Below are 21,958 nucleotides of genomic sequence, written 5' to 3' on the forward strand. Positions count from 1 at the left end.
CTTCGCTGTAGCTGTGCTGCCGCGTCAGGCAGGCGCTGGCGATGGACGGCCGCTGGCTCTCAACATTGGAGTTTGAGTTCGGGTCGGGGGGGGGGGGGCCGTTGCTGCTGCTGTTGGTGTTCATCCTGGCGAGAAAGTGTGCGTGCTGCCCCCCCGCTGGTTGAAGCTGTGGTGGCGTGGCACGGCGCCGCCCCCGCTGCCCATTTTGATGAGCGACTGGCGCTGGGAGAGGTGGCGAGTCACGGAGACGTTGCTCCCTCCGGGTCTCTCCAGAATCACCTGCTGCTGGAGCGGAGTGGAGGAGGAAGACGAGGAGGAGGAGGGGATGGAGGTGGAGGAGGTGGGGTGGTTGGAGGATGAGGAGGAGGAGGAGGCGGAGGAGGAGGTGGAGTTGTGAGCGGGAGCGTCCAGGCGTTTGGGGAGGCCGTCCCTCGGCAGCGTGGAGGTGGTGTAGTACGGAGCCGACTCCGTCTCAGGGATCTGCTGCTGGTGATGGAGACCTCCACCTCCACCTCCACCTCCACCTCCGCTGCTGCTGCTGCTGCTGTGTTGTTGTGGTGGTTGCTATGGTGATGGCTGTGGTTGTAGTGGTGGGTGCGGGTCTGGCCGTGGGGATTATTACTATTACTATGATGAGGATGATGGTGGTGATTGTGATGAAGTCCACCAGAGGAGGACAAGGAGGGCCCGGGGAACAGGGAGGAGGAGGAGGTGGAGGTCAGGACTTTGATGCCTCCGGTCCCCGACGCGCTGACCTCATGGATGTGTTTGAGCAGCTCGTCCAGCGCCGACACGTCCACCACCGCCTGGGGGAGGGACTGCTGGGAGTGGTGGTGATGGGGGACTCCTCCTCCTCCTCCTCCTCCTCCTGCTCCTCCTCCTGCTCGCTCCTCAGTCAAGACCTTCCTCTCCTCAGGGAGGTGCAGCGAAGTCGAAGAGGCTCCCGCTCCGAGGGCCGCTCCGTTGCTCAGACCGTTGCCGTGGTGATGAGAGAACGGAAACACCTGCTGGGTCATAGAGTTCCCGACCACGGCCATGAAGCCCAGACTGGACCCGGAGCAGCTGGGCCCGGATATGGGGTTGTTGTCCTTGGCGTTGTTGCAGTTCTGGTTCTTCTCGTACTGATGGTGCCGCAGGGCCTTCATGTTCTTGATGGGGAGCTCGGGGGTGGAGTCGGGCGTGGGCAGGCCGGACAGCTCTCCATCAGCCTGAGACAGGGACTGAACATTAAACAGATTTAATTATGTTATTAATTATTACAGGCATTACATACAGGACATCTTACCTCTGCATTTAAACCAGCCTACACATCTTAGGAGCATATGATACTATGTTGAAATAAGCAATAGTATAGTATGACATAAAAAGTATGTCATGTAAAGAGATGAAAACAGCTATGAAGAGCTATGAGTAAAGAAAGGTCTGCTAGCGGCTAAGCTAATTCATGCAGCGTAAAACGCCACCGTCTAGTATTTCTGTAGATTAAAACACATTCACATATTTTTTAATGCAGTTTTGCAGCAGAGATTTATCTGACTTCTCATATTCATTCTTGTAAAAGCTGACACACTTAGAATCAGGTAGAGAGTCGTTAGTCATGAACCCAAACCAGCCCTGATGAGCGGTCCTACCTGGGACAGGCTGAGGTCGGGGTCTCCCAGCTGCAGGCCCTGGTGTCCGGGGGGGTGGAGGTGAGGCTCCGCCCGGCCGTTGGGGATGAAGGAGCTGTACATCTTCGGGGTGGACACGTCCAGTTTGTCCTCCTGCAGGACGAACAAACACAAGAAGAAGACAGTTAGTGTTGTCTCTGGCTGAGGAGGAAGAATCCTCTCTGTCCTCTTTAGAACACACAAGGAGCTTTGAGGGAAAGAGATCGTATTCCACACGCTATGATGAGGAACTGGTTTCACTAGGAAAGGTCAGAGGTCAGCAGCAGCTCAGAGATTCACTTTCTCACTCAAGGGCATCTAAAGAAAATAAAGAAAGGAGTTCATAATTAAACGGGTAACTGTGTTCTGATCTCATAAATGGTCCCGATCAGAACAGAAGATCTCAACTGTCCCACAATGCAACGCTCCACATCGTACAGTTTCATGCTTGTTTGTGTCGTTTCCTCTTTAACGTGGCGGTTTCCCTTCGTTATTGATTATTAGTTATGCACTTTATCAACCTACTTAAAGCTCTTTTTCACATCAAACTGAGATAAAACGTAACACATTTGTTTGTATTTGTGTGTGTATTTAGTCTTTTCTTTTATCTATTAAATAATAATTGGCCATCACACTTTGCAGTAATGCTGCGTCTTCGTCCTCTCAGTGTTCATATTTAGATGTTTAAAGAGCGTTGGGTAGGATTCCAACATGAATAAACAACAACATCAGAGCCTCCTTCCATCTGTCAGATATAAGTTTGACGATAACGCCTCCCGTCGTCCTACATCCCCCCCACACCTTGGGCTGTCCGTCCAGCAGGCCGTTGAGCTTGGCGAGCGACCTCAGCGACAGGGCGTGAGGCAGCGACGCCTCGGGGTCCTTCCCCAGCCTCCTCGCCCGCTGAGCGGCGCTGCGGCCGCAGTAACACGACACCAGGAAACCCGACAAGATGGCGCCCAGGAAGAAGGCCACGAGCACGCAGGCGATCAGCAGCGTGTAGTGGACGTTAGCGGCGGAGCGCTGGTCCATCTCTGGGAGACGACGCACACCTGGAGGGGAACAATGAAATAATGAAACCATCAAAGTGTGAGCTACACCTGGAAGGAGGGAGGAAGAAAGGAAAGGAAGCGACAGAGACGAGGATTAGACTTAATGAGAAGGGATGATGGAGGAGGTGAAGGACGAGACATCTGAGGAGAAAGGAAGGACGAGAAGAAAGGAAGAGGAAGTGACTATGATTGCATTTGAGAGTAAGAGAAAGGGGAGGAGGAGGGAGGATGACAAAAGGATGGAGGGAGGAGAACAGGAGAAAGGATGGAGGGATGAAGGAAGGAGGAGATGAAAGAGTTCATTGTTTGGCCGCGATCACCTCATCGGGTCCAGAAACAACATCAAAGCGTCTCAGATACAATGACTCATCAGTCTGTCCAACAATGCACACACACACACACAGACACACACACAGACACACACACACACACACACACACACACACACACACACACAGACACACACACACACAGACACACACACACAGACACACACACACACACACACACACAGACACACACACACACACACACACACACACACACACACACACACACACACACACAGACACACACACACACACACACACACACACACACACACACACACACACACACACACACACACACACACAGCAGTAATCAATACTGTGATACACAGGTGCTGCTCGTGCAGCGTTCAGGTTCCAGTAAAGAATCAGTTCAAAGTGTTTGTTCCTGAAATGTTCTTCAGTTCTTTCTGAACTGAATCAGGTTTTGTCGATGAATAAATGATGGATGCTGATTAAAAACTATTCAGTTACATATTTGTGAATGTTGTGTGAAGTGAAGCAGTAATGTTTGACATTAAACTGATTTATTTATGGTGTTTCATCTGTTTTGTTCCTTGTTTTATTTCTACAAATACATTTATATTTCTGTTATACTGTCCATCTTTGTGAAGTTATCTTCATGAATTGAAAACATACTATACTATGACTTTTTTATGATTTTTTGACATAGTACAGTATGTCATTAAGAAATCATGGTATAGCATGTTATGAAATGTCATTAAAAGTTAAAGCAAAGATATGTCATGAAAGGTCATAATATATTAGAGAGAGTATGTTATTAAAAAAGCTACAGTTTGATAGTTAAAAAAATGAAGTATAGTAAGTCATAGAAATGTCAACAAAAGTATTTCAACAAAAGTAATAACAATCATAAATAAGTATATCATAAGAACAGTCATAGCTTAATACGCCATTAAAAAAAGTATTATAGTACGTCCTGAAAAGTCAGAAAATAGTATGTAATTAAATGTAATACTATAGTATTCCATAAAAAAATCATTAAACATCATAGTATATATAGTATGTGATGGAAATGTCATAAAAAGTTGATGTATATTATGTCATAATCATGGTAGAGTATATCATAATAAGCATGGTACGTCATGTAAAAGATAGACGTTCTGCTTGTTTCTGCTGAAAACAAGCCGACAGAGTGCAGTTTAAAAAATATAACAAGATTAAACAATAACATTTTATATTATTATTAAGACCATAACCTGTGAAAAAATGGCAATAACTTCATTTGAAGAAGAAAAAAAAAGGTTATCATTTAAATATAGTTTGTATAATTTTCATTGAATGGCCATCTAGTGGCCGTTAGAGAAACTGCAGCTGGACACAACACTCCTCTGCGTTGTGTTTGTGTCATTGGTGTTTGCTGAAGTCACAGTTTTTTCTTTTTTTTCTTAGAGCACTCGAAGGCAGCAGTTATCCAGTTAAACAGATGAGAGCTGAGACTTTCAGGTATCTTCTGTTTTTGTTAACCTCTGTTTTATCCTGAAGGATTGATTTGAGCATCACAGGAGCCTTTTTCCATTCCCGCCGCCCCGCTTCACATTCACAGCGACACACTCTCACCTGGCAGCGACCCAGACCTGAGTGACAGGTTGATTTACCTGCTGACACTCAGCGCATTTTACACAATTTTACAACACAGTTTGAACGGTTTCAGGTGGAGGGGCAACGTTTCCTGAGAATCACTTCAAGCATTATTTTACTCTGGTAAAGTAAAAGATACTGACTGGATTATTTATGAGGAAAAAACTAATGTTTTCTCTGATTAACTTTTACAGAAGGAGAAAACAGAAGAGGAAGCTCAGACTGATCTTCACCTTGTGTTTATTGAGGGATATGAATGATTTGTATGAACTTACTATTGGTGGCACCTGTGTTTTCACATGCACGTCAATCACAGATGTTTCTGCAGAGCGTAAACATGACTTCTGCTTTCTTTAATCACTTTCGGGGATTGGAGAAACCAAACATCTCCAGCTCGATTTCTAAGATGACTTCATGGCAACGTATATATGTAACCATGTTTCTAAATGTGAGCATGTGCAGGAAGAGGACTTCAGACAGGGACAATAAAGCAGAGACAGAAGAGCGATGGCATGCAAGGAAACATTGTTATAGGTCTCTATAAATATATGAAGTAATGATATTTAATGGCCAACACTAAGTAGCCTCTAACAGTCAAAAGTTGGTTTATGCAAATGAATAATTTCACTAATAAGCAATATGCTTGTACACATTATCGATTGTTATTGGGTGCTTATTAATATACTGAATACATATTTGAAACCTACTGATTGATGGTGTAGAAGATTCACAGTGAACACTGCTCCGTATTAGAATCCAAACACATTCAGGAGTGTTTGCTGTAGATGGATGAGTATTTGGTTTATGGCTTTAATAACCTGCGTCCTCCATGCTATTATTTCATGGCTCTGATAAACTGCTCAGAAGGAGCAGCATGTCCCCGAGAAAACCCTGATCAAAGGGCCCAAAATACCCGAGAAACAAAAAGCTAATTTCATGCCCTGCACTGTTGGCCGTCCGGGGGTTTTATTCCCAGCTACCCCCGACGCTCCAGGACTCGAACTGGCAACCGCCTCCAACCTCAAAGCCAGCGCTGCCTCGAGGCCTCTGAGGCTTCGCTTTGATACAACACACCATGGAACAAATTCCTCTTTTATGCAAAATACTGTTGAAATAGAGCAAGTAGTCATTACACGTCCAGTCAGGATTAACAAACACACACGCACACGCACACGCACACACACACACACACACACACACACACACACACACACACTTCCCCTGTGTTTAACAGAGACGATTTCATGTTCGTTATTTCCACTCTTTCATCTCCGTCCTTCACTCTGACAGTTATAAATAGGATGATGGAGACACACAGAGAGAAATATTATGCTAATTACAGCCCGACATGGAAATGTTTCATTCTCTGCCCTTCTCTCTCTCTCTCTTTGTTTCTCTCTCTCTACTGTCAGTGTGAAAGTCTCTCTTTCTCTCTGCTGTCACTCTCGACTGTAAAAGTTTCGAGAAATCGAGGGCGAGATCTTCTGGGTGAAGTCTCGTCTCACTTTTTCTGTCACCATTTTTCTGTCAGTGGAAAACTTACAGTGTTCTTAAACTCTCTCTACTTTCCTTCAGCGCTCTCTCAACTCTTCATCTTCCTCCTCTTTCATCTCGCCTTGTGTTTCTCCCCGTCTTGCTTTCAATCTCACTCCTCTCTCTTCTTCATTAACTCAAATCGATACATAAGTACTTTCTGTTAACGGAAACTTCAAAATGAATCATTAATACCAGATTTGGTGAAAAGACATTATCGATTTTCATATTCGTGTACTGCTTTGTGATGTGGGCAGGCAATCAGAAGACTATCTGAAGCACAATGGAGTGAAACTTGATGATGCAGGGCCTTTGATATGATAGAAAGCTCCAATTCTAATCAAAATGTACTTTCAATGGCAGTGATGGGAATCCTTTAAACAATGGCAATACCAGTATCCTTACACCAATACCATTAGAGTACTTCATTCCACACCCATCATGGGAATGGAAGCTGTGTGTCCCACAGGCTAGCTAATCACCGCTAGCTAACCAATCATACAGCGGTTTCAGCTGATAACGATGTCCCCTACTGGAAGCAAAATTCACTCTGAGTTAAAACTGTTAGCTTTGTCGGCACTGTTGCTAGCACTGTTAGCACTGTAAGCGCTGTTAACACTGTTAGCACTGTTAGCACTGTTAGCTCCTAGCCACCGGATCAGACATCTCCATGTTCAGATCCACCCTGACCTCCATCCATCCACCCTGACCTCCTCCATCCATCCACCCTGACCTCCTCCATCCATCCACCCTGACCTCCTCCATCCATCCACCCTGACCTCCTCCATCCATCCACCCTGACCTCCTCCAACCATCCACCCTGACCTCCTCCATCCATCCACCCTGACCTCCTCCATCCATCCACCCTGACCTCCTCCATCCATCCACCCTGACCTCCTCCAACCATCCACCCTGACCTCCTCCATCCATCCACCCTGACCTCCTCCAACCATCCACCCTGACCCCTCCATCCATCCACCCTCCTCCTCCATCCATCCACCCTGACCTCCTCCATCCATCCACCCTGACCTCCTCCAACCATCCACCCTGACCTCCTCCATCCATCCACCCTGACCTCCTCCAACCATCCACCCTGACCTCCTCCATCCATCCACCCTGACCTCCTCCATCCATCCACCCTGACCTCCTCCATCCATCCACCCTGACCTCTTCCGTTGTGCTCTAATAACGTCACATTACTTCCCCTGATGTGACTGATAGAGAAGAACTCTGGCTGAGACCGAGATAGAAAACTAATAATAACCGTCGTCACTGAAGTATTTAGGGTGACTTAAACTAACTGAGGACAAGAGGCTGGACTCTGACCACCAAGCTCTAGTGAACAGACACCACGGATGATGAGTTCAGGTGTCCTTTCGTAGACATCAACAAACACTGGTGCTCGCCTCACAGCTATCAAATAAACACTGAACCGAAGGTCGGACAGATTCACACCTCGACATTCTGCTTAAAGGGAAATGTGGCTTTAAGGCCGAGGCAGACGATCCACACGCTGAAGTCAAGCTCCAGAAACTTCTACCCTATTAGCATGCTCTCTCTCTCTCTCTCTCTGTCTGTCTCACTCTCTGCTGCTCTCTCGCCCACTCGTTCTCCACCAGATCCATTGGTATTCACATGAAGGCAGGCAGCAGTGACAGAGAGAGAAAGAGCAACGAGGGCACGAGAGAAAAGCAATGACAACGAGATGAAGGAGAGAGAGAAAGAGAGAGAGAGAGAGGGATGACAGACATGGATTAAGGGGGAGAGAGAGAAATGTTAGAAATGAGAATGAAAGAGAGAGAGAGAATGTGTGTGTGTGTGTGTGTGTGTGTGTGTGTGTGTGTGTGTGTGTGTGTGTGTATGTGTGTGTGTGTGTATGTGTGTGTGTGTGTGTGTGTGTGTGTGTGTGTGTGTATGTGTGTGTATGTGTGTATGTGTGTGTGCGGAGAGAGACCTTGTCAAGTTTGACTTTTTCGCTTCGCCACCGAAAATGTTGGTAACACACACTTTCCCCTCACTTTAAAGGTTAGACAACTCACACCTGACACACACACACACACACACACACACACACACACACACACACACACACACACACACACACACACACACACACACACCTGACACACATTTAGTGTGTGTGTTGAATAAGAATGAAGCTGTTTCTTTGCAGCAGGTGAACCAGCTACACAGTAATGCAGACTATAATAACTCGTGCTCTACTAGAACACATGTATGCAGAAAGAAACACACATTCATGTTTTTACACTCTGAAGTCCTTTACAGACTGTACGGAGGCTGTGACGAACAAGCAGCACCAAAATGCAAAATACTCGCCAGCGAATACTTTAAATCAAAACTATTCATACCAACACTTTTAATGAAAGGTTTTAAAAGGCAGTGGACCAACAACCAGGATGTTGTATAAACTAAAGCTACTGTGAGATATGTTATTGAGCTTCCTTCTAGAGAAAGGCTCTGAGATGTCTCTGACAGATGGAGCGGATCTGGTTTGCGCCGCCTTTGTCAACGTTGAGAGTAGAAATAAAGTTTTTTGGTTTTGGTTTGGAATACGAAACTTAAGTGTGCGTTTTGAATCTGTCTGCTGCACACAACGTGATTGGTTGATGCTCGATCTCACTTAAAAACGCTTTATCGCCGCGTACTCATGACAAATTCAACACTTAAAAAAAAAAAAATTGATTTATGAATTAATTGCATGGAAAAGAGCGGAATAATAATTATTATTAGTTTATTGGCTTCAGTGTATATTTGACGATACGTGAGAAGAATTTGCAGAACAGAAATGCAAAACTTGGTCCAGACAAACATTCATAATAAAAAAACTGATCTGACCGGGTTTCATCTCATACGGAAACTTTACAGATGTTGTTCTCTCTGATCTCAAACACAATACAATAACGGCTCAACACAACTATAGAATATCATTAAGAGTATCATGCCAAAGAAAGCAACAACCCACCAAACGTGATCTCATGTGATCTCATGTGATCTCATGTGATTTCATGATGTGATTTACACCAGACATCCTCCGAGCCAAAAGATTAAAAAGTACGTTATTTGCACAAAGATGGAGGTAAATCAGACCGCGTTAGAAATGTTGTGATTCTTTTCTTCTTGAGATCCTTCATTGATCTGTTTGGGAGGAGAAGGATGTCCTCTCGGTGAAATCACTGAGCTGAGGGGAGAAGATAAGCTGGACGTCGGTGCTGAGTCACTTTAGAGGAACACAGGCTGTGATTTAGTGAGAAAATACTGAATTCAACAGCAACACAACAGGTGATTTATCCCTCTGGAGAGACAGAAGTGTTTCTGATCCGACTCCACAATCAGCAGGACGACTACCCCGTCTGAAGACAGATTTATTTATACCTCAGGTCGTGGAGTGGACACAGATAAGATTTATTCAGCTTATCTTTGCCTCACATTTTACGACACAAACAAACAAGCACCTTCATAGAGGGATTCAGTGTCCAGGCCCAAGGTCACCTCAGCAGGCCGGCTGCTTGCTGACAGTCTGGTTCATTAAAGTCAAAGGTCTTCACGGCTCTCACGCCGTCAAAACAGCAAATGAAACGTTAGAGGATCAAGGCAACGTCTCCTGAAACCCTCAATGAGAGAAGAGGAGGAGGAGGAGGAGGGAACCTTGAGCAGACGGAGATCGTCCTGCAGGTGATGGTCAGGTGTGTAATTACTGCAGCTAGCAGCTGAACAGATGCTCGAGACGCAGTCTGAAGGACAAACGAGGCATTCAGGAACACTCAGAAATACGAGTTCTGATGTGTTTAAGGCCGCCCAGTTAGCCGTACTGGGTTTAGTCATGTTCCATCGAGGGAATGTTTGTGTCACATTAAGCCCTGATGTGGTGATGATGATGATGATGATGATGATAATGATGATGATAATGATGATGATGACGATGATAATGGGAAGGGAAGCGGCACTAAACGCTCCCTCAGTGGTGTTAATGGACTGCTCACTCGACCTTTTCATGGCGGTATTCCCGGCGTTGTTATCAGTACGTTTTGAGGGAGTTTAATTCCGTGATATAACAGAGAACCGGCCTCAGAGGATTCTCCGTCTCTGGGTGACAAACGGTTTTAGAAAAGAACACGTTGAGCTGCAAAAGTTAACCGAGAAGAAACTCTGAGAAACAAAACTCAGCTGAAGCGTCTTAGTTTTCACTCCCAACATTCTGCAGGAACATTTTGAAACCTAAAGTTTGTGCTTATTGCTCCAAACCATCTTTGCCGATTACTACGGCCCTTAAATCTCTCAGTGTGATGGTAAAAAAAGTTACCAAGTACATTTACTAAAGTACTTAAAGTTACTAGGAGGAACTTTCATTTAGTGTTGATTCTGGCGCCCCCTGTGGACTAAAGTGGTAGTGTTTCAGAGCACCAGAGTCCCTTTAGAAAACCTCTCATTTTACTGCAGCAGGGTCTGACAGTCTGCCCCGCTCAGTCCTGGTTCTCCTGTGACTCCCTTCCCTCCAGTGGGTCCAGTAATACGGTCTGTTGTATGCAAATTAGATTCTTAGCTACGTACTTTTAATACAGTATTCATGTTATAATCATTCTGACTGAAAAATCACAACTTTAACACACACTACTGCGAGAACTTATACGATACTGGTAGAACTTGTTAACTACCGGTAGAACTTGTATCCTACTGGTAGAACTTGTTAACTACTGGTAGAACTCATCTTTCTCTTTGTCCTGGTTTCTGAAGAGTCTGGATCAAGACCAGCCGTTCCTAAATATGTGTGTGTGTGTGTGTGTGTGTGTGTGTGTGTGTGTGTGTGTGTGTGTGTGTGTGTGTGTGTGTGTGTGTGTGTGTGTGTGTGTGTTGTGTTTGTGTTTCTGACAAGTTTCAATCTTAACAAGAAGAGTGTTCAATTATTTCAGCATCGGACCAAATTCATACACAGGTAGCCATCTTCTCTCTCTCTCTCTCTCACTCACACACACACACACACACACACACACACACACACACACACACACACACACAAAGGTAGCTGATAGGGTGACACACCTCCGACTGTGTGCTTCCTTGCTGTTGATTGATTCCCACTGAGCTCCATATTGTGTTTTTATCGACCGGGTCAATCAATGTGGGCTTCTCGCTGTGTGTGTGTGTGTGTGTGTGTGTGTGTGTGTGTGTGTGTGTGTGTGTGTGTGTGTGTGTGTGTGTGTGTGTGTGTGTGTGTGTGTGTGTGAGTGTGTGCGTGTGTTAGCCACAGGCAACACCCACTCTTGATTGGCTGAGTAAATCAAGACTGATGAGGGAAGGTCAGCAAGGAGACAGCAAAGTAAATGTTCACAATCAGGCAGGTCTCATGAAATCAGCTGGAGGTGTGTGTGTGTGTGTGTGTGTGTGTGTGTGTGTGTGTGTGTGTGTGTGTGTGTGTGTGTGTGTGTGTGTGTGTGTGTGTGTGTGTGTGTGTGTGTGTGTGTGTGTGTGTGTAGGCGACGTGTCTCATCAGTTCGTTAGCAGCGTAGCATTTACCAGGAAACGCAGTAATCATTCCATAATTGACCAACATGGAAGTGACCTGCTGATTGTGTCTTTAATTACTACACTGTGATACAATAGGCTGAGGGAATACTTCATTCTGATTGGCTGCAGGTACTTGTACACATTGGAAGAAAGAATAATAAAAAAAGATGTGAAGTTTTATACTACTGGTAGAACTTGTATCTTACTGGTAGAACTTGTATCTTACTGGTAGAACTTGTATCTACTGGTAGAACTTGTATCTTACTGGTAGAACTTGTATCTTACTGGTAGAACTTGTATCTTACTGGTAGAACTTCTAAACTACTGGTAGAATTTGTATCCTACTGGTAGAACTTGTATCCTACTGGTAGAACTTGTATCTTACTGGTAGAACTTGTATCTTACTGGTAGAACTTGTATCCTACTGGTAGAACTTGTATCTTACTGGTAGAACTTGTATCCTACTGGTAGAACTTGTATCTTACTGGTAGAACTTGGTAGAACTTGTATCCTACTGGTAGAACTTGTATCCTACTGGTAGAACTTGTATCCTACTGGTAGAACTTGTATCTTACTGGTAGAACTTGTATCCTACTGGTAGAACTTGTATCCTTACTGGTAGAACTTGTATCCTACTGGTAGAACTTGTATCTTACTGGTAGAACTTGTAAACTACTGGTAGAACTTGTATCCTACTGGTAGAACTTGTATCCTGCAACAAACTACTACTGGATACTGGTAGAACTTAAGTGCAGCAACTACTGTATCCTACTTCTTGAAGAGGTGAGTTTTCAGCCTGTAGAACTTGTATCCTACTGGTAGAACTTGTACCTTACTGGTAGAACTTGTAAACTACTGGTAGAACATGTACCTTACTGGTAGAACTTGTAAACTACTGGTAGAACTTGTACTGGTAGAACTTGTATCCTTGGTATTCTAAACTACTGGTAGAACTTGTATCTTACTGGTAGAACTTGTACCTTACTGGTAGAACTTGTATCCTACTGGTAGAACATGTACCTTACTGGTAGAACTTGTAAACTACTGACTCTCATATTCATGCAGAGAAGCTGCTTTTATTCTGAGCCTCATTTTGCTCGACGCCGGGAGGAGATGAAGATAATTAGTGTCAACACAACTGCTTTTGGCTGCGTCCCCCCCCCCCCCCATCCTCCTCCCCCCCTCCCGCCTGTTCAGCATGAGCCACAACACACTCAGTCCACTTGTAAGAGCTCCAGCTCATTAAAAAACACTTAAACACACCATGATGGCTCTTTTGCCTGCTCAGTGATGAACACACACACACACACACACAAACAATAACACGCAAAGACACACTCATGTACCACTCATAAAATCTCTCGCCAAGCAATTGGTCACACACACTTTTACTTGCTACACACACACACACACACACTTTGTTTTTGTGGTCGTGTGTGGAAGCACATCAGAAACACTGGTAGGGTTTAATCACACTCTTTGTCTCTCCATCACACACACACACACACACACACACACACACACACACACACACACACACACACACACACACACACACACACACACACACACACACACACACTCGGTAATTAGGAGACCGTCTCTTATGCAGAGTGGAGAGCTGAAAGTGAGCTTGTGGATTTCTACCACGGAGATAAAGACTGGTGGCGTTAAAGAAAGACTCTTGTTTGTTTTATCGTGTAATTCTGTTTCTGTTAATTATAATGAGGCTGTAGATTAATTTCTGAGACCAAACACTCAACACATCCAAAAAAACTAAAACTCATCAGTGATTTTGTATATATATATATATATAATTATTGCATAAAAACCGTCATGTGTATCACTTTAGTGTTCACCTTCTCTTTTGGGTAAATGAAGCCTTTATATCGCATAACATTTTCTGGTATAGCAATATTATAATAATATAAATTACTAGGAAAAAATATATATTACATCTGCATCTCTTTAGCCTCTTTTAGCCATTTTGTTTTGCAGCATTATTTCCTGATCAGCAAACAGAAGACAGAATTAAAGACTAGCTGGTGAACAAAGTGGAGCATTTAGCAGCTAAAGGGACAAATATTCTTCTGCGGAAGTGGTGGAGACCAAAAACAGAGCTAAAAGAGAGAGAATACTGGATTTATAGCTTGTGCTTTGCTTCAAAGAGGTAAAAAGTGCTTCAAAATAAACACCTGCACAAGTCTCTTGTCTATATATCGAGTATAACATTAGTCATTTCTTGGTGGTTTGGGAAACTAAAACATCAAAAGGTGTTGAGGTTTGATATTCAGCTGCACTTAACGAGAGGAGCGTTTTGTAAAATGGATATGTGGCATTTTAGGATGCGTCTCTTTAGGACTGACCTGTCACCTCCTGGTTTTATATAAATACAACTCCAGCAGAGAAGAGGATCTAATGGAGACGTCCTCACCTCCTCCACACACACACACACACACACACACACACACACACACACACACACACACACACACACACACACACACACACACACACACACACACACACACACACACACACACACTGAAAAGCTGCATTTCTCCCCAGCATGTCTGAGACCTTGAGATGCGGAGTAGATGATGGAGCAGAAATGTCACCTCGGAGGCAGTTTGTGTGTGTGTGTGTGTGTGTGTGTGTGTGTGTGTGTGTGTGTGTGTGTGTGTGTGTGTGTGTGTGTGTGTGTGTGTGGGTGTGTGTGTGTGTGTGTATGTGTGTGTGTGTGTGTAACACATCTTCCCACGCTGCTTTGAGCTTCAGGAAAGATGGAAGGTGTTGAATCCGATAATAATTCAGCATAATAAATGCTCAATCTAAAACAAAAACAAAAGAAAATGATATCAACTCTTTCTCCTGGAAATTACATTAAAATAATACTATAAATTGTTTTCTTGATTATTTTGTGGGGACGAACATTAATCTTTGTCCGGATTCTGTAAAGACATGACGTGTTTTTATTCATGTATCGAGCTGCTCTTTTAGTTAAAGTCAAAGAATGATTTTGGTTTTATTTGCTTTAAGTGAAAACACTCCAGGTGATTAGGGTATAAAACATAACTAACAGATATCAACATGAAACTTCACCAGTTGATTACTGACAATATGAGATTTTTTTGTATTACAAGTTATGTTTAAATATACAAATGAGGCATTATCTAATTAAATATGTGCTAATTCTCATACATTTCCAGAGTAGAAATATGAACATTGCAAAAAGACATTTTTGTTTCATCTAATCAACATATTAGAGTGAAATAAAGAGAAAATCACCAATGTTTTTATTAAGAAATATTGTATAAATCAGACTATGAATGATATCTGAACAAACCCCTCTGTGTTAACCTTCAGAATATAGAGAGGAATGAAGCTGTAAAGTTTGGTGTATGTAAGAGCTACTGAAGTGGAGATTTATGGATCAGAGTCTGAGAAAAAACTCATTTAGAGAAAACGTCCTTTAAAGAAATGTTTAGTTAAATTACATACATGTTGAAGACTCTACAGGTGAATAGGGTAAAAAAATAACTAATAGATATCAACATGAAACTTCACCAGGTGATTACTGACATTAAGAGTATTTTTCTTTGTATTACAAGTTTTGTGAAATATTATGTTTAAATATGCAAATGAGGCGTTATGTAATGGTAACGTTTGGTAAATTTAGGAGAAATCTACAGACGCAAATAGACAAAAAAGTAAAATAAATGTTTTCTTTCCACTAATCTAAAAGAAAACGTGTTATAGAAGAAAGATAAACCAAAATCAAAAAATGTACCTGTGCATTGAACATAAAACATAAAACAGTTTAACACTTCTGTGAGTTTAGCATTCACTAAGTGTTAGATCAGATCATTTGCAGAAACACTAATTGAATATGTTGAACTGCGAACAATTTTTGCGCCTTGACAGATATAATAATCAACATTTCCTCGTTATGTTAATAGTAAACATAATCCTGTCAGCATTACATTAACCTTCAACACATATTGGCACATATTGAATATAAACATAATTTCCAGGACGTGAGGGTTAATTCTGGTTGTTTTCAGTTCCAGCTGGCTTCAAACCCACGAGATAAAGGTTTCATCTCTGAGGGACGTCCATGATGTTTGGAGGAGGACGCGTCGGATTGGAAACGGGGAAGACGTTTCTTTGGAATGTCACGCGACTGTTGCTGTGGAGCGATAAGACGCTTCACGCTTCAATTAAAACAGCGTTTGAGCCGTTAAGTATCCTGTAAATGTCAGAGTCTCCACTCTCATGTCATTGAAGGCAGTCGTCTCGCTCCAGGAAGCAGAAAGGAGGGACGGATGTGGACAAATCCTTCATGCATGAGACGAGTTACACTTCTTCATTTGGTGATATTCATGCTTTGACATTGTTTTCCACCTCTCTTTTTACAGAAAAACACTGTAAATCTTCATCCCAGAACAGTTGACACTTTCCAAATATCTTTTACTTATTCTAGACTTGTTTAATGTTGGTTCTCATATGACCGTTTTTAATTGTATTTACAAAACTTTTTATAATATCTTTCTACTTCCGTTGCGGCTGAAATGTGCTATAAAACGTTTACTTTCTTTTACATTATATGACCTTTAATGAACATGTAGTGAGGTTTAATATCACTGAAACTCTTCCAATAGAAGGATTTGCTTTAATCTCACACCTAATTGCTCTATCAAAGCTATCATAACTATTCTTATGTCATTATTATTATTATTAATCATTATTATTATTATTATTATTATCATATGACTATTGAATGATAACGTATAGATATATTGTTATTTTTAATAGGTTATTGCTGTTATATTTGTATTTATTACTATTACACATTCCACACAGAAGGCCCGTCTAGCTCGGGATTCGAACCCGGGACCCTCTTGCAGTGAAAGCCACCACGCTTATCATTTCATTCCCTTCGTCATTGTTACTGCTTGATGTTATTGTCTGTATATCTGTCTTTACGTCTGTCTTTCATGTTTTTTCTTCTTTGTCACGTTAATCCGACACTTGACATCTGTTTTAAATGTTGACACTCGTGAGCTCGCCGACAGGACAAACCTCATTTCCTGGATCACCAACATTACAGTAACTAATGTAAAGGTCGCAGGCAGACGGCGTTCACGTCAACCAGGAACCATCATCATTTACATTCTGCACGACGTCCAATCTCTGATAGAACGGCTCTGTAATGACACGCCGGCAGCATAACGGCCATTCAGAGCAGGAGTGGGGGGGGCCTTCAATAACCAATTTGCAGTGAAAACGTCGTTACGGGGAACAGTTCTCCCGCCAAGTGATGTCGTTACGGTAACGGCAGCCACTCTGGCGGAACACGGCGAATAGATACGAGCACGGAAAACCCATCCGTCGTGTTCGGAGCCCTTCACGCTACGTTGGCGGCGGTGTGGAGGAAGTGGTTTCTGTTTAACCGCCACATGTTCAGCGTGGAGGTGTGAACAACGAGCGTGGCGATGTGTGTGTGTGGAGGCGGTGCTAATAATCCCCGCAGGCGTCAATAAAAATCTAAAGAACTTAAACGACACGGCTAATCAGCACACAGTTAGAGATGAACGTGGGTTCTCCACCGCCTCTCCACCGCTGTGCCGGTAATCACGTCAGTCGGTCGGGGCTAATCGCTGCACAGCGTGGTGCGTTCAAATCATTGTTTTATAACCCGGCATGTGAGTGACTGCAGGCTCTTCTCTTCCTCTGCATCCTGCTGCTGTGTTCAGCCATTAAGGAGGCAAAGTGGAGGTGAAGCAGTTAAACATAAAATACACCCGAGCTCCGTTTGTCCTCTGGGTGCAACCGAAACTGTGTCAATTCTGACAAATTCATTCTGAACAACATTAAAGAGGAATCAGCGTCGCTTTACTGGCTCTTTGCAGCTGATTCCAGATGTTGCACATCAGTGTTTCCTAAAAGGCCGTTAAGATTTCAAGATAATGGCGGCAAAAAAACTCTGAATTAAATATACCACAAGTCTAAATGTTAGCATGCTAACTTTAGCTTTCACTGGAATTACACAATACCTGCTGCCGTATTTTAACCTTTAAAGTGACTGTGAGGAACTTTGATCTGGTCCTGAACCAGTCTCAGTTTAGTCCTGGTCCTCTATAGACCTCCATCAGTAAACAGACCATCAGAGAGAAGATCGTCTGTTTCTATAAAGTTATTCTTAAAGCTCGTCATCGGAGCCACCGGGTCGGATTCTGGAGAAACCAGATGAAATCATGAAGGTTCACCAGAAACTCCTTCAGCTCAGAGACCAGCAGAGACCAGTCCACCGTGGACAGACCCAGATCTGTTTATCCATTTATGATGGTTGGTATTTCTTGTAACGTATCTAGTATAACGATATTAAGTGAATAAAAAGTCTGCATCATAAATACTCAAGTTGGACGTCCGATAAGTTAACATAAATACAATAAACGCTTGAAAAAATGAACTGAATGAGTTTGACTTTTCCTTCTAAAACTTGTAGCAGATAGTAAAACCATATGAACTCAGATGTACTGGGCTCCTTTGTGGACAGCAGCTCCTGTCTTGTCTGTTTTAACGGGTACTTCTCATTCCACTCGTCTAACAGGACCTCATTTAGATTCCAGGTGAATGCAATTAACTGAGGTGGCAGAATACAAAGCGAGCCGCCCTCTAAGCTCCGAGGACTCGGCTGCTCTTTACCACCCAACAAAAAAGAAAACGTGGTATTTAGTTTAGAAGCTGCAGCTCTCCGATAGCATCAGAGCTGCTCGGCTAGAAAAAAAAAAAAAAAAAAAGCAATACGTCAGCGACAGGAATGACGCAAAACGATCCAAACATGACAAGGTGAAAACGGAGGCTCAGAGCCGATAACAGACCGGATTAGTGTTTGTGGGGAAAAGAACAACTCATTTAAATCACTCAGTTTGTGTTTTAATCCTCTTAAGGTTTCTCAGAGTTTTGCTGACGTGTTACATCAACTCAAGTGTTCCTAGCAGACAAACTCACGCTCAAGTACACCACCAATCAGAGATCTGTGTTTGTTCCCCCCCCCGTAGCTTTAATCACAGTGATGCAGCTTAAAGAGCCGTAATGAGATTCACCACATGGGTCGGCCGTCGCGGCGTGAATGACGATCCCTTCACCTCGGCCGGTGTACCAGCAGCACGGCTGACAGTCAGGTAGAAGCAGCCGTGAATACAGAGCGAGGCGGCGCTTTGATCAGCTGGAGGTTAATGAGGTCAAACCGACCAGCTACTGGACGACAATGCGAGCGAATGAAGCCGTAACAAGGGAATATCTTCCAGTTGAGTTTGAGCTCATTAGCGGAGGTGGTCTTTCTTAAAACCCCCCAGGTCTTCTCCTCACTTTCATTTCATTTGTGTCTTCTGGGACCTTTCTAATTTTATAAATCCCTCCCATCTGTCACTTATCAGAGTGTTTAAAGCCTTTACTTAAAGCTATGGTTTGGTCATTTTTTATCATATTGTTTTGACATTTCCCTCAGGAGGTGGTGGAGACCAAAAACGGAGCAAAAAGAGAGCGGATACTGGTCTCACATTGATCAGGTGACTCAAACACAAAGACTCTAAATGATTCCTTAAGTTGCTGTGTACCTGCTGGATGTGGACTTCCACAAGTGAGACTTCATGGAGAAGAGTAAAACCCCACCTGTCACCTCCACCACGCTCTGACGGTGTTAAACATCCACCTGTACACATACATCTCTGTCTGTCTCTTTCCAGTGACTCTGCTGCTGAACCTGAATTAAATCAAAGACTGTATGAAAGAAGTGGACGTAGTCTCCGTGACGTCACCCACTGGTTTGTGAACTGCGGTTTTGAAGCCTTTAAATTAGCATTTTGGCCGTCGCCATTTTTGCAACTGGAAGCTACAGGGGAGGGTGGAGTTAAGTTCAACTCCACGCTGACATTTGTAGGCGACCAAAACTGTAACAATTAACTTTGATGAAATGAAAACACACCTTGAAAGGGTTAAAGCTGGAAGACTAAAACACGGAGATAGAGACCTGTCAATCAGTGTGTAGCCCCGCCCTAAAGCATCCCCTGCTTTATGGTCTGTTTGACTCTAAATGGAGCATCATTTACTAAATGAACATCATGCTGTATTGAAGAAGACTTGAAACTAGAGATTGAGACCATAAACTCATGTTTACAATGTTTACTGAGGGAATAAATCAAGAGAGAAGTAGAGTCATTTTCTCATAGACTTCTATACAACCAGAGGAGTCGCCCCCTGGTGGACAGGAGAGAGAATGCAGCTTTAAGACATGAAGCAGTGACTTCACTTTGAGAACTGGAGGTTGCTGCCTGATTAAAACCAGCATTAAGAAGAGTTTCTTACCGTAGGCGGAGTCGGCTGCAGACTCCTGGTTCCGTGTCGTCGCCAACACATCAGCTGCAAACAGAAAAACAACACAACCACGGTCACATTCTGGAGCACAAACATTCACCCCCTTAAAACTATTTTCTTTTTGTTCCTGTATCAATGCAGCAGCTGTACAATGCACCATCTTCTACACTGTTTACACCTCATATCATATTGTTATCGTGAGCATGGCGGCTGTGTAACGGCGGGTTTATCTCACCGTGGCAGCTGTCCGGGTGAAACGAGTGGTCGCCCTCGATATCCTGTTCAAACCCGGCCCTGCAGAGACACGGAGGAGGAGTTTAGACAAACAAAAGAGAATTCAACATCGATTGGAAAAAAACAGAACCAGACACACTGCCTCGGCTCATGTCGGTTGCCGTGGGTTACCGTTGCCTGGGCAATTAATCGATGATGTGCATCCATATAACGAGTTAAGACGACGTTAATTAGATCATGTCACATAGTTCATCCTTTACTTTGAAGGGTGCAGACTTTCAGAGGTCGACTGAGGAGAGAAACCAGACAAATGCAACTTTTTTTTTTTATCGTCCAATTAGGGATAAAGGAAGGTGGACTTGTCCAATCAGGAGACAGACAGTGACAAGAGGGCGACCATGAAACCCTCACTGAGTCTGAGCAGCAGGAGAGTGAAGCGCTGAGTTTCTCTCTGCGGTTTCACTAAATGAAGACATTTACTTTCCTCGGCGAGCCTCTGGGTTTGTGTTCCCGCTGTTTACCGTCTCTCCCTCTGTCACCGCCGCCGCCGTTTCCATCTGACCTTCAAATCAATTCTAAACAGGCAACTAATCAGGTTTTACTGCCACACAGCACAACGCGGCTGCAGAATAACGGCGCTGTCTGAGCCGCGGAGCTCGACATCCATTCTGCTTGTTTTAATTCTCACTGCTCACCTGCTGAAGAAAAACAGGCGTAGAATAGAAACCCTGTCTCTGTAAAAATATAAATACGACAAATACTTCAATACTTCAAAAGAGGAGGCAGAAAGTAGGAAGCCTTTCACACACACACACACACACACATATATATATATATATATATATATATATATATATATATATATATATATATATATATACTGTACATATACTGTACCTATATATATATATATATATATATATATATATATATATATATATATATATATATATATATATATATATATTGCCTTAATTTTATTATTTTCAAACAGAAATTAAAAACACATCTAATCATTCTGGCTTTTATATAGTGTTTATATTTTTTTTAATTTGTATTAAATAATTACTTATTATAACATCTAATTATTTCAGTGTCTTATGTGTTTTTATGCTACGGTTTTAGAATTTATACATATTTTATTTCACTCAAATTTTACTGTTTGACTGTTCTACCATGATCAATTTATTTAGAGTTGTTTTTACGTATCTATTTTAAATTTTTCTTAACTTTATTTGGCCGTCTCGTCACCTTCTCTCCACTTCAGTCGCTTTTCATCTTGTCAATCATTTGTAAAACACTTTTGAATTGGATTTGATTGGTTTGAAAGGTGCCATATGAGTAAAACTTGATTGATTGATGTTAACTTGAAACATTCAGTACAAAGTGCATTTCCTCAACACTAATTCCATCAGTCCAGCAACAGAATCATGACATAGTCAAACACTGTTTTCATTCTCTAACTATTTCTGTCACTTTCTAAATGACTGAATATTTAGTTATGATCAGGACTGAAGCTGGGTAGAACATTTAACTCAGTATAATAATATATTGTATTTTTATAGCAGTTTTGGGATATTTTTGTCGTCTAAGTTAACATGTTTTTACATCTGACACTGCACAAAAAAAATAAATGCATAAAAGATAAATGTTACAA

The 21,958-nt window shown here is 42.8% G+C and overlaps 1 protein-coding gene across 1 annotated transcript in view; it reads right to left on the reverse strand.

The window, feature by feature from the left end:
* Positions 1–120: 120 nt before the first annotated feature.
* Positions 121–21,958, reverse strand: part of LOC129097743 (semaphorin-6D-like) — a 34,178-nt gene continuing 12,340 nt past the window's right edge. Inside the window, exons 4-9 of the mRNA XM_054606643.1 lie at positions 20,303–20,361; positions 20,059–20,112; positions 2,451–2,701; positions 1,632–1,763; positions 546–1,220; positions 121–285 (exon numbers count right to left, since the gene is read on the reverse strand). Coding sequence (XP_054462618.1) covers positions 121–285; positions 546–1,220; positions 1,632–1,763; positions 2,451–2,701; positions 20,059–20,112; positions 20,303–20,361 — 1,336 coding nt within the window. The remainder of the gene's footprint in view (positions 286–545; positions 1,221–1,631; positions 1,764–2,450; positions 2,702–20,058; positions 20,113–20,302; positions 20,362–21,958) is intronic.

The sequence above is a fragment of the Anoplopoma fimbria genome, chromosome 10 (genome assembly GCF_027596085.1).
Source record: "Anoplopoma fimbria isolate UVic2021 breed Golden Eagle Sablefish chromosome 10, Afim_UVic_2022, whole genome shotgun sequence".
Lineage (NCBI taxonomy): Eukaryota > Metazoa > Chordata > Actinopteri > Perciformes > Anoplopomatidae > Anoplopoma > Anoplopoma fimbria.